A 13,438-nucleotide genomic window follows, 5' to 3' on the forward strand; every position below is an offset into this window, starting at 1 on the left:
TGAAACTGGCCATTGTACCGGCCATTGTACCGGAATATGATCATGAGGTGTATGTTCACGAGGTGTATGTATTACCACTCCCCCTTCTGTTCCATGTTCTTTATGTACTTCTGTATCAATGTGTTCCCCCTCATCTGGCATCCCTCGATTACCATTATATATGGTCGCATTCATCATCTCATAATAAAACTGCGTCTCTTGATTTATTTCTTTAATATGTGCTATCCCCATCATTGTAGTTAATCGTCCAATAGTACAAGGACCCCCTATTGCATGAGCTGGAATAAATGAATAGGCTAATAGTCCGCAAAAAAGAAACCAACCTTTTGGTAGATATAACACCTGGCCTAAAGCCTCCACCTCCTCTTTTTCCTTACAGGAGAAGACATTTTCAGTTGGGACTGTTGTATATGTTACTTTTTCTAATTTTTTCTCGGGGTGTCTATAAATTACACAATCATACGCAGGCAAGATATTCTTTACTTCTATCACTAGTTTCTTCTGATTAGTCCATCTTGTGGGCCTTATGGGATTTCCAAATAATGTTATCACCTTTGCCAGTTTATAATTATTTGGTTTCATGATAACCTTTACCTCATCAAATATAAATTTTCCTGGTATAGGCACCCCCACAAAACAGGTAGCTATTATATCTGACACAGTTGTGTCTCCATTCACACAAAAGGAAGTACTATTCAACGCTACCTTCATTAATTCCAAAAAAACATTTTCATCCTTCTTCTCTGGTTCCTTTGCCTCTCTTCTTTGTCTTTGTATACCATTTGTTACATATCCAATAGTACATCTACCCTTCCAAGTATATGGTATATGGTAATTTCCTCAACGCTATATTTCCACAAATAAACACCAATTTGGAAGGATTCTTAATTTCATGATATGGTATAAGTAAACCTTCCTCTATCATACGAAACTTCTTATATGACGGATTATAATTCCCATAATATTTATAACATTGTGTATATATATCTTCCATCTTTGATGCCACAACAAGGGAGAGGAAGAACAAACAAATGAGAGAGAGAAGGGGAGAAAAGGAAAAAGAGGGAGAGGGAAGAGAAAAACAGAAATTAAAGTGAGAAAGTGAGAGAGAAATGAGAGAAAAAGGGGGAGAAAAAGAGAGAAATGAGAAAATAACAGAGGCAGAGAATGAGAGAAAAGAGAGAGAGAAAAAAGAGAGAGAGAAGTGACTCTCATAATGTCATAATGTAAATCATAATGTAAAAAACGCCCAAAGAAAGAAGAGAGAGAGAAAAACCAACCCTCACCTGTTTTTTGAAATGGTTCAAGAATGAACACACACATACACACACACAAAGGGGGGAGGAGACAGGGATGGAAAAAAAGAGGGGGGACGTGAGAGGGGAAGGTAATGAGAGAGAGAAAGGGAGAAAGAAATGAGAAAATGAAGGGAAAGAATGAGGTAGAGGAAATAAAGGCAAATGAGAGAGAAGGGAGAGAGACATGAGATAAAGATTGAGAGAGGGAGAAAAGAGAAACAAATGAGAGGGAGACGGGGACAGAAAGAAAAAGGGAGAGGGGGAGGAAAGAAAGAGAAAAACAGAAATAAAAATGAGAGAAATGAGAGCAAAAGGGGGAGAGAGAAACAAATGAGAGAGAAAAGGGGGAGACAGAGGGAGAGCTACACAGAAATGAGAGAGGCCTGGAGGGAGAGAATGAGAGAGAGAGAAAAGAGAGAGAGAAGTAGAGAAAAAGAAAGAAAAGGGAAAGAGAGGGAGCGAAAGAGAGAAGTGGAGAGGAAGGAGTGGGGGATGGAAAGAAGGAAGGGAGGGAGGGAGACATTCCCCACAGAAAACACTGGGTGTCAAAAACTCACCCACTCGTGGCTGGAGAGGTTACTATTACTATTACTATTTAATACTACACCATTTGGTTCAGAAAACCTTTCCCCTTGTTTTCCTCCTCTAAAATCTAGGTGCGTCTTATACACTGGTGTGTCTTGTACAGCAAAAAATACAGTAATCATATTTCCTTCAAATTTCTACAAAATGCCTTCCATATTTCCTTTGAAAAACAACTTAAACATTTTGGACTCTCCTCTGCAGGCTTGGTGGAGAGATCGACAATGAATATACCATGAGGCCTCTTACAGAAGTATTCAGGGAAAACCAGAGATTGAGAAACTTATGCTTGTCCTTTGAGAACCCAGATGAGAGAGCAATGGAAATTCTGTGTGAGGGCCTGAAACATCCACAAAGTACAATAGAGTTGCTAGAGTAAGTGATGCTTTTTCATTTTTGTTTCATTGGCATAACAGTCCTTTTTGACTGTTAAAGTATTATGCGAGGGGCAGTTCAGTTGCAAACATGTAATCACATTTTCTTCTTTTCCTATAAAGCAAACTGTCCCTCCCATCAGAGGTGGGTTCCTCCAATTTTCTTCCATGCTTGCTTTGAAAAACGATTTAAATTTTTTGGTCTGTTTTCTGCAGGCTTGATGGAAAGATCGCATCAGGGGTGGGTTCTAACTTATCTTGCTGCTGGTTTGTTTCGTCTGGGGGGGGGAAAGTCAAAAACTAGACGGTGACCACACATGTAGTGCTGGAAACCCAGCTTCCGAACATGCTCAGAAGAAAAAATAAATAAAATACATTTTAAAAATATAAATATAAAAAACCATGATGGCGCCCACAGACTGGCACTGACCTAACCGGTTCCATGATGTCATTGTTACATCACCAGCAGGTCACTACCGGTTCCGGTGAACCAGTCCAAATGGGAAGAACCCACCTCTGATGGGAGGGACAGTTCAATTGCAAACATATAATCATATTTCCTTTAATTCCTATAAAATAACTTCCATGTTTGCTTTGAAAAATAGTATGATTTTTCAACTGTTTCCTGCAGTCTTGATGGAGAGATCACCAAGGAATCCACCATGAGGCATCTAACAGATGTATTCAGGGAAAACCAAACATTGAGAGTGTTAGGCTTGTCCTTCAAGAACCAAGATGAGAGGACAATGGAAATTCTGTGGGAGGGGCTGAAACATCCACAATGTACGATAGAGATGCTACAGTAAGTGATGCTTTTTCATTTTTGTTTCATTGGCATAATGGTCCATTCTGACTGTTAAAGTATCATGGGAGGAACCGTTCAGTTGCAAACAAATAATAATATTTCCTTCAATTCCTATGAAATCCCTTCCATATTTCCTTTAAAAAACAATTTAATTTTTTTTAAAAATTCTCTGCAGGCTTTATAGAGAGAATGCCACAGAATCCACCATGAAGCATCTAACAGAAGTCTTAATGGAAAACCAGAGATTGACAGATTTATTCTTGTACCCTGATCACCCAAATGAGAGAGCAATGGAAGTTCTGTGTGAGGGGCTTAAACATCCACAGTGTATAATAGAAACGTTAGTGTAAGTGATTCTTTTTCATTTCAGTTCGACTGGCATCATGGTCCTTTGATGGGCAATATTCTGGAAAAGTATCATGGGAGGAGCTGTTCAGTTGCAAACACATAATCATATTTCCTTCAGTTGCAGCAACATGCTCTCCGTGCTTGTTTTTCAAGAAATATTTCCACTTTGTTGGACTCTTCTCTGCAGGCTTGGTGGAGACATGGCCAAGGAATCCAACATGAGGCCTCTTACAGAGGTGTTAAGAGAAAACCAGAGATTGCAATACTTATGCTTGTCCTTCTATTGCCCAGATGAAAAAGCAATGGAAATTCTATGTGAGGGCCTGAAACATCCACAATGTACCATAGAGACGCTAGAGTAAGTGATGCTTTTTCATTTTTGTTTCATTGCCCTAACAGTCCTTTTTTGACTGTTAAAGTATCATAGGAGGGACAGTTCAGTTGCAAACATATAATCATATTTCCTTCAATTCCTATGAAATGCCTTCCATGCTTGCTTTGAAAAACAATTCAAATTTTTTTGACTGTTCTCTGCAGGCTTGATGGAGAGATCACATTGAGGGTGGGTTCTAATTTATCTTGCTGCTGGTTCATTTCCTCCCATGCCATATGGGCACATAGGTTCAATGACAAAAAGCCGGGGAGTGGGGTGGGTGGGTTTGCAGCCGAAAACAAGATGGTGACCACATGCACAGTGCTAGAAACTCAACTTCCACACATGCTCAGAAGAGGAAAATAAATAAAATAAAAAAATAAGAAAAATAAAAAAAACCCAATGATGCCCACAGACTGGCATTGACCTAACCAGTTCTACGATGTCATAGTGACATCACCACCAGTTCACTACCAGTTCCGGTGAACTGGTCCAAATGGGAGGAACCCACCTCTGATGAGAGGGACAGCTCAATTGCAAACGAATAATCATATTTCCTTCAATTCCTATGAAATGCCTTCCATGTTTGCTTTGAAAAAGAGTTTAATTTTTTTCAACTGTTTCCTGCAGTCTTGAAGGAGAGATCACCAAGGAATCCACCATGAGGCATCTAACAGAAGTATTCAGGGAAAACCAGAGATTGAGAGAGTTTGTCTTGTCCGACAAGAACCCAGATGAGAGAGCCATGGAAATTCTGTGTGAGGGGTTGAAACATTCACAATGTACAATAGAGACGCTAGAGTAAGTGATTCTTTTTCATTTTTGTTTCATTGGCATAATTAGATTAGATTAGATTTATTGGATTTATATGCCGCCCCTCTCCGAAAACTCGGGGTGGCTCACAACAATAATAAAAAACAGTACACAATAACAAATCCAATACCCACCAATCTAATTCCAATTTAAAATGAGTAATTCCATAAAACAATCCCAATATATATAAAAAACAGGCACATAGTCAATCAATCAACAAAACAGCATGGGCAAGGGGGAGGTGTTTTAGTTCTTCCATGCCTGACGGCAGAGGTGGGTCTTAAGGAGTTTACGAAAGGCAGAGAGGGTGGGGTCAATCCTAATCTCAGGGGGGAGCTGGTTCCAGAGGGTCGGGGCCCCCACAGAGAAGGCTCTTCCCCTGGGTCCCGCCAGACGACATTGTTTAGTCGACGGGACCCGAAGAAGGCCGACTCTGTGGGACCTAACCGGTCGCTGGAATTCGTGCGGCAGGAGGCGGTCCCGAAGATATTCTGGTCTGGTGCCATGAAGGGCTTTATACGTCATAACCAACACTTTGAATTGTGACCGGAAACTGATCGGCAACCAAGGCAGACTGCGGAGTGTTGGAGTCATATGGGCATACTTAGAGAAGCCCATAATTGCTCTCGCAGCTGCATTCTGCACGATCTGAAGTTTCTGAACACTTTTCAAAGGTAGCCCCATGTAGAGAGCATTACAGTAGTCGAGCCTCGAGGTGATGAGGGCATGAGTGACTGTGAGCAGTGACTCCCGGTCCAAATAGGGCCGCAGCTGGCGCACCAGGCGAACCTGGGCAAATGCCCCCCTCGCCACAGCTGAAAGGTGTTTCTCTAATGTGAGCTGTGGATCGAGGAGGACGCCCAAGTTGCAGACCCTCTCTGAGGGGGTCAATAATCCCTCCCCCAGGGTGATGGACGGACAGATAGAATTGTCCTTGGGAGGCAAAACCCACAGCCACTCCGTCTTGTCTGGGTTGAGTTTGAGTTTGTTGACACCCATCCAGGCCCCAACAGCCTCCAGGCACCGGCACATCACTTCCACTGCTTCGTTGAATGATCCTTTCTGACTGTTAAAGTATCATGGGAGGGAGAGTTCAGTTGCAAACAAATAATAATATTTCCTTCAATTCCTACGTTTGTTTTGAAAAACAATTTAATTTTTTTCAACTGTTCTCTGCAGGCTTAATGGAGAGATCACCAAGGAATCCATCATGAGGTCTCTTACAGAGGTATTCAGGGAAAACCAGAAATTGAGAAACATATGCTTGTCTGTCAAGAACCCAGATGAGGGAGCATTGGAAATTCTGTATGAGGGGCTGAAACATCCACAATGTTCAATAGAGATGCTAAAGTAAGTGGTGCTTTTTCACTTTTTTTCATTGCCATAATGGTCCTTTTTGATTGTTAAAATTCCGGAAAAGTATCATGGGAGGCACAGTTCAGTGACAAACACATAACAATATTTCCTTCAATTCCTATGAAATGCCTTCCATGTTTGCTTTGAAAAACAATTAAATTTTTTGGACTGCAGGCTTGGTGGAGAGATCGAGATGGAATCCACCATGAAGCCTCTTCCAGACATATTCAGGGAAAACCAGAGATTAAGAAACTTATGTTTGTCCTTCAAGAACCCACATCAGGGGTAGGTTCCTCCCGGTTTGCACTGGTTCACCTGAACCTGTAGCGACCAGCTGGTGACGTCATGATGATGTTAGTGAAACAGACCAGTCGGTGCTGGTCCATTGGCACCATCATATTTTTGGGTGGATTTTTTTGAAGCAGGTTTCCGGCACTGTGCATGTGTTTCCATTTTGTGTTCAACTTTTTTCCCATGAGGAACAGTCACACATCATGGGAAGACATGAAGTGACAATGAGGTAAGTTAGAAACGAATTCTGCATTTATTGCCATCCTGCACAGCCCGGACAATGAGAGAGGAAAGAGGGCGAGTGTCTTCCACACCTCTCCATTGACTCTCAAAAGTTTCAGATCTAAATTGACCCTCCCAGATAAAGCATCCTGCAGTCTCATCTACAAGACAGAATAGAGAGAGAAAGAAAGTAAACGAAAGGAAGGGGAGAGAGAGAATGAAAGAGAGAAAGAGAGAAAAAGAAAGAATAAAAGAGAGGTAGAAAGAGTGATTGGCTTCCGCAGGGCTTTTGGGTGACTGCTGCCCACAGCTGCCTCTGGTCCCCTGGACACACCACTTTCTTCCTTCTCTTGCCACTGCTGCTCTACTGCTCACTGGATCAGTACATTTCAGACTATGTGTGTGTGTGTGTGAGAGAGAGAGAACAGATGCTGCACTGGGACTGACTTATTTATTTATTAGATTTGTTTCCCGTATGGTAGAAACAGCCCTCTCCTGTCCTTCAGTGGGAAAAAAGGAGGGGGACTTCACAAACAAAAGGGAATTTTCTCTTTTTGGCACCGGAGCCAAAGCTAAAAAAAACCTGGGGGGGAGAAAAAAAGGGAGGTTAGGAATGGGTCGAAGGAAATGTTTTTCATTGTTTTAACTCTGTAACAACACCTTTCCCAGCTACTGCTCTCTCAGCTCAGCAGCAAAACTTTTTATTTTTTCAAGGTTAGTCCCTTTCTTCCGGGAGAGGGAAGATTGGGGGGGGGGGAGAAAAAGAAGGTGGCATGGGATGGTGGGGGGTGGGAGGATCATCTTCATTCCAGCCGGTTGCTGCTTCCTTGAGTCCCCTCAATTTTTCGGTCCTAAAAAGCGGCTGAGAAATGCCCTTCTGTTTTGGAGCCATGCACCATTTTTTGTCCTTGCCTCATTCCCATTTTAATTTGTTTTTTCCCCTCCCACCTTGAAACGAACTTCAAGAAAAAGGAAGTGAGGGGGTGGAAGGGGGTAAGAAGGATGCAGGAGTGGAAAGGGAATGGATTGGGAATGAAGAAGGCTTCCTGGCTCAGGGAAGGTTTGGAGAATCCAGAGCGTGCCTTTTCCCTTCACTCTTGGGGTGCTTTTATTTCCAAAGTCCCCACCCCTATTCTCTTTCCCTAAAAATGGAGCTCTTGATCCGAAGCAAGTGGTGTGAAATGAAAGTAAGATTTAAAGAAAACAAAGTTGAGCTTGTTTGTAAGGAAAACAGTTTTTCCCAGATTCTCAACATGACACTCCTCAGATAGTGATTTTTAAGTGATAGTTTTATTAAAATTTATTATAGCATAAAATATAATTTTTAAAAGATTTTTTGAAGGGAAGGGAGAAATACAAGATGAAGAAAACAGAGAGAAAGAAAGAGAGAAAAAGTGTTGACTTCTGATTTTTTCCAACATAGTAGAATACTAATGCATTTCTGATTCTTTGGTATCTAAACCTAACAGAAACAATGCCCCCTTGAGTCTGCAGAAAACCTCTCTCCATGGAACCAGTCCCTGGTGCCCCAAAGCTTGGGTTCAATTGATCACATCTGGCAACAGCTAGCACACGGAGCCATATCGGAGGGCACATGAGACTTTGCCCTGTATCAGCTCCAGCACGCATGCGCACTGGCCAGCTAATTTTCGGCCTTCAGAAAGGCTGTTTCGCCTTCCGGTCACTTCAGGGAAGTGAAGCCCCAGAGGCAAAAAAAAAATCCCCAATGGACAAACCGGAAGTTTGGAAAATGTACTTCCGGTTTGCTGTTGTGCTGTTTTTTTCCACTCCGGAGGGGATAGGAAAGCTTCCCTGGAGTGCAAAAAACTTGTTCTGATCCTCGTATAAAAAGATTACAACTTTTTCCTAACTCGCTGCCTACCCAGCCTACAAGCTGGCCAGATGGACAGCCAGCATCCCTCCCTCCCTCTCGAGCTCAACGCGGTCTCTGGGATCCAGGACCATAACCTCCCTGGTCCCAAGAAAGAGGGGTGGCAGTCTTGGCAGCTAAGACCCTTTTCTGCATTCACATGAGACATGTAAACAAAGCCTAACACGGAAATCCCCATCGGTACATTGTGCCGATCAAAGGGGCTTCTCCAAATCAACTTTCTCTTGAATGAAAAACACAGCTGGGGAAGAGGTTCCCAGGTGGGGGGGGGGGGAGCACAAAGGAAGTGAAGACCCTCTCTCCCTCTCTCTTTCTGATTTTCTCTTCCCCCCTCTCTCTTCCTCCCTCCCTCCACTTCTCTCTCCTTCTCTTCCTTGTTAAGCTCGCCTCCACCTAGCCTACAAACTAGCCTCCCTCTCAAGCTCGGCACACTCCAAGTAATCAGCGCAGGGCTGTCCAGCCAAGGAGAAAAGCAACTACTTAGTCTGAAGAATGGGAGATGGGGGGAGAAGAGAGGCAGGGAGTGCATGGAAGAGGTTCCGAGGTGTAGGGGGCACAAAGGAAGAGAAGATCCTCTTCCCCCCTTTCTGATTTTCTCTTCATCATGTTGACCTGTTGTCTTTTGCCAACGTATCCGCTACTTCCATCAGCTTCCAGGCAAATACTGAACAAGGGTGACCTTGAAAATCTCTACATCTCTACATCCCTCATATAACAGTCCCTCCCATGTTTCCACAGCCAGAATATATACTAAAGCATAAAATGTGGCAGGCCAAAGTCTCCAAGTCAACAATGGCTTTAGCCTGACATAGGGTATGGTACCTGTACCATACAAATCCAGATAAAACTTTTTGCCATTGTTTAAATCTTAACTTCATTTTATACTTTAACATAATTGTTCTGAAATACCAGTAGCATACAATTCATGTTAGTCATGGTAGTACTCATACTCAATTTGAAAACCACTCTTTTCCATGTCCATTTTGATTCTCCATTATCATATTTTTTGTTATTTCAATTTATGTATTAATTTTCCATCCAGCAAATTCACAAAATATTTCAGTTTTTCCATTAATACATTTATTCCTTCCAAGCGAGTTTCAGCTGTTAAAACCAAATTGTTTATAAATTCCCTTAATTTATTAAGTAATATAATTAGTTTCACCCCAGTTATTCTCTCACCTTGTTTTATATCTTTAGTAGAACCTCTAAAGCCAAAATAAACAAAAGTGATAAATGGACAACCTTGTTTTGTCCCATTTTGAATTTTACATGATTAAGTCATTTCATCATTATTTATGTGGTTGGTAATGTATATATTTAGGAATTTAGGAATTTCTAGAAGGCGTTTTAAAGAATCCTGTGGAAGATAAATTGCAAGTGTTCTCAGGATAAACAAGACTTTAAGTGGGTTATATTTATATTGTGGCTCCGTTAGTGGGATCGGGGAGAAGCTGCAATGTGAAAACTAAAACTTTCAGAGTATAAATTAAATAAGCTATGGTAAAACATCAGTTTGTACATTCATATTTGTTTTGAATATTATTCCTCTGATTGCTTAGGTTTTCCTTTTTTGCTATAGAGGTTTTAAATAAAGTTTTAATATTTGATTCTTGCTCTTTTGAACCTACAGTTCTTAATGAGAATCTATTTACTTACTTTGTGGTTTTTATTTTCTTGTTTAACAGAAGCCTGTTACGGGCTTTTTTCTTGTTCTTATTTTAAAAAGTAGCATTGAGATGATTAAAACTTTGTTAGATGTAGCAATAGAAGTGATAATACCAAAATTACCGTGATAATAATTAAAATCTTAGATCCAGCAAAAAAATTGTGATATTCTGTCTCTGAGTTCTTCTGACCTCTTACTCAGCTTTTTTTGAATATTTTTCTTGTAGTCTTTTGGAATGACAGTAAACCTATATCTTAAATAACCCAAATGACAAATAAGAATGGCAAAAAAAGAGGCAGCAAAAGGGAAATGACTCTCATTCAGTAACTTTCCATCACACTGACTGCTAGCAAGATTATTTTTAGAGGCTGGTATTCTATTCTTATAGAAAACTTTTAGATCCATATTTCAGAAACAGCACAATGAGTACTCACACGTACACTATAGCAAGGTGAAAGAATTATAGGAAGCATCTAAGATGCTGTGCCACTGCATTGGATCACTCTGCTGTGGCTTTGACCTTTTATTTCTGGTAAAAGGAAAACCCAACAAATTCTTGTCAATTTTGCTCCAATATAGTTCAAATTGATAAGTGATCATTATTTCCATTAATACAAAAGAGATTATTAGATGGATCTCACCACAGCCCTGATTGGTACATTATTAGGGACTTTTGTTCAGATATTCAATTATTTTTCATTATAGGTTGAATGAAAAATACATTATACAGAATGGAAAATGGAATGAAATGGACCCTACAGCTGCAGTAGAATCTCCAGCTAGTGTGGAAGGAGGAGTGAAGAGACTGGCAAGCTTTGAATCCTTGCAGAGCAGGAACAGACATAGACTTAACCACTTTTAGAATTCCTGAAACCTAAACTGTTCCCAAGATAATGCAGCCGGTCCAGTGAAATTTTCTTATCAGCTTATGGTGTCATTCTGATTTCTTGGACCTGACAATGGCTAAGCCTCAGCTATACATGTGGTTCTTGTTTGATTGATGTATGTTATTTGCATTCAGAATATGGTAAAGAAGAGTTGGAACTTAATATATTCAAGTAAAAACCTGAAAAACTTTCTTTCGGGCACCATGCAGTTAGTCCTCTACCAGTTTTCACACTATAACAGATCACATGATAAAAATTTGAACGCTTCGCAATTAGTATGCATTTATGAATTTGCATTGTCCTGGGATCATTGATCACCTTTTGCAACCTTCTGACAAGGAAAGTCAATGGGGAAGCCAGATTCACTTTATAATCATGTTACTAACTTAAGAACTTCATTGATCCCCTTAACAACTGTGACAAGAAAGATAATAAAATGAGGCAAAACTCTGTTAATTTAACTGTTTTAGTAATGCAAAATTTGGGCTCAGTTGTGGTTGTAAGTTGAAGACTATCTAATTTTAACTGAGAACGTTCCTCTCTTTTTGTAAGATTTTTTTTTAAAATGTACGAACATATCAAATCAATGCATGAACAGTGTGGCACTTGGGTATTATACATTCTAATATAAATAAAATTAGTAAAATTAATCATAGTTATTACATTTAATAAACTTATATATTTCTAATAAAGATACACAATTATATTAAGTTGTAATCTGTCATTATTCAATTATTCAATTTTCTCTTAATATTATTTTTATTTTATTATACAGTAGTACCTCTAGATACGAGCTGCTCCACATGTGAGTATTCCAAGTTACAAGCCACGACGCGAGCGAAATTTCTGTTTGACACCCGAGCTTAAATTCAGGATACGAACTGAGCTTCCACTAGGTGGTGCAAGAATCCTTGCTTCTGGTTCTCTCGGCGTGAAAAACAAAGTCTAAAGGCATTCGTTCGAGATGCAAGTTGATCGACTTACGAGCTCGGGTCTGGAACGAATTAAACTCGTATGTCGAGGTACCACTGTATAAAAGTACATACACTACTACTATATTCTCCCATCTCTGATTTCTGTCACTTATTCTAACTTTTAATCATGTCACCTTTTACTAAAAACATTTTCTTTCTATTCTACCTAATTTTTAGTGTCCTATCTTAAAAAAAAAAGCAAGAGAGAGAAAAGAAAAGACAAATCAGAACAACCACAAAAAAGAAAAATTATGTATCCATCATCTTTTGTTTGCTTCAATACTTTAATCGGTATCCTTTTTTTGACTTGCCTTCCAAATTCCTCTCTTGAATCTTTGACTGCCTCTGTTTCTTGGCTATTCGATCTAGGTATTCCTCCCACCTCTGCCCTCTTCCACTGCCTAGTTTCCAATATTTCTGCCCAGGCCCTTATCTCCCTATCAAATGTATCTTCCAACTGTCTTAACATATTTTCCTTCTGATTTAATTCATCAATCACTGTTATTTTCAGTGTTATATCCTCTTTGTCTTCTTCTTCCTTCATTTCTTCTGTTGACTCCTCCCTTTCCTGGGCATCTTGGTCTTTACTCATCATCCTTTGTATAATATTTCCCATTTTTTCCATAATCTCCTTAAATCCTTTCCCTATGACGTCTTTTGTGTTTTGAAAAAGTAATACAATTTCCTTCAAAATTTCATTTCTCCCTTATAAAGCATCTTATTTTGTTTTAGAGGAATCAGTTTTTGTCCAGCAATCCAAGAACTATGAAGGTTATCAAGAAAGTAAGGTTAACATGTAGCTCTCATGGAGAATGTTTGAGGGGGGAAGTGGTACTACTATCGTGTACGTAGCAGGAAGCCAGTGGAAGCGAATAAGCAGTGGCAGTGGTCAGTAGATCAATGGCTGGTATTGTAGTGAAGGTTAGAAATGAGCGTTCTCATTCCCTTTCCCTTCAGATGTGAAGCGCACGTAATATGCTACCTGAATGCTCAATTTATGATTGGTCACTCAGCAGCAGTTAGAAGTTATGACAGATCCCTTCCAAAAAGGTATTTACAATCCAACTCTGAAATTCCAACAGATGCCCCAATATGATCACATGAACCTATTTTGGGCACTCAGGAACTGGCCTATGTTTATGGCCATTTTCAATGTTACATAAACCATATATTTCAGAGTATAAGATGCACTTTCCCTCCTCCAAAAGAAGATGGAAATGTTGGTGCATCTTATACACTAAATACAGCCATTTTTGGCCTTCTGAAGCCCGGCCCCTGCATCCCATTTTTGCGGAAAATGGGCCCGTTGTTTTGCAAAAATAGGAGTGTGTTTGCCTTTCTCCAGTTCCCAGGAGCACTGTACAGACTTCCCAGACTCTCTGGATGCCCTGTTTTTTGCAACAATGGGTGAAAATGGGTCAATTTTTGCAAAAAATGGGGTCGCAGATGAATGGAAGCCCAGCAGAGTGCTTCTGTGGTCTGGGGAAGGCATAAACGCTCCTGTTTTGTGAAAAATGGGGCACACAGAGGGTTTGCGAGGTTTGCAGAGTATTTT

At 40.3% G+C, this 13,438-nt stretch overlaps 1 protein-coding gene across 3 annotated transcripts in view; it reads left to right on the forward strand.

Moving 5' to 3' along the window:
• Window positions 1–11,615, forward strand: part of LOC139155499 (NACHT, LRR and PYD domains-containing protein 12-like) — a 69,287-nt gene extending 57,672 nt beyond the window's left edge. For 2 of the 3 annotated variants that reach the window (XM_070730649.1, XM_070730650.1), the window contains exons 10-16: window positions 2,085–2,255; window positions 2,886–3,056; window positions 3,235–3,405; window positions 3,526–3,765; window positions 4,411–4,581; window positions 5,773–5,943; window positions 10,728–11,615. In XM_070730649.1, the coding sequence (XP_070586750.1) occupies window positions 2,085–2,255; window positions 2,886–3,056; window positions 3,235–3,405; window positions 3,526–3,765; window positions 4,411–4,581; window positions 5,773–5,943; window positions 10,728–10,884 (1,252 nt within the window). In that variant the 3' untranslated portion in view covers window positions 10,885–11,615. The remainder of the gene's footprint in view (window positions 1–2,084; window positions 2,256–2,885; window positions 3,057–3,234; window positions 3,406–3,525; window positions 3,766–4,410; window positions 4,582–5,772; window positions 5,944–10,727) is intronic. The other variant, XM_070730648.1, reaches the window with a different exon arrangement.
• Window positions 11,616–13,438: the final 1,823 nt, after the last annotated feature.

The sequence above is a fragment of the Erythrolamprus reginae genome, unplaced genomic scaffold, assembly GCF_031021105.1.
Source record: "Erythrolamprus reginae isolate rEryReg1 unplaced genomic scaffold, rEryReg1.hap1 H_23, whole genome shotgun sequence".
NCBI lineage: Eukaryota > Metazoa > Chordata > Lepidosauria > Squamata > Dipsadidae > Erythrolamprus > Erythrolamprus reginae.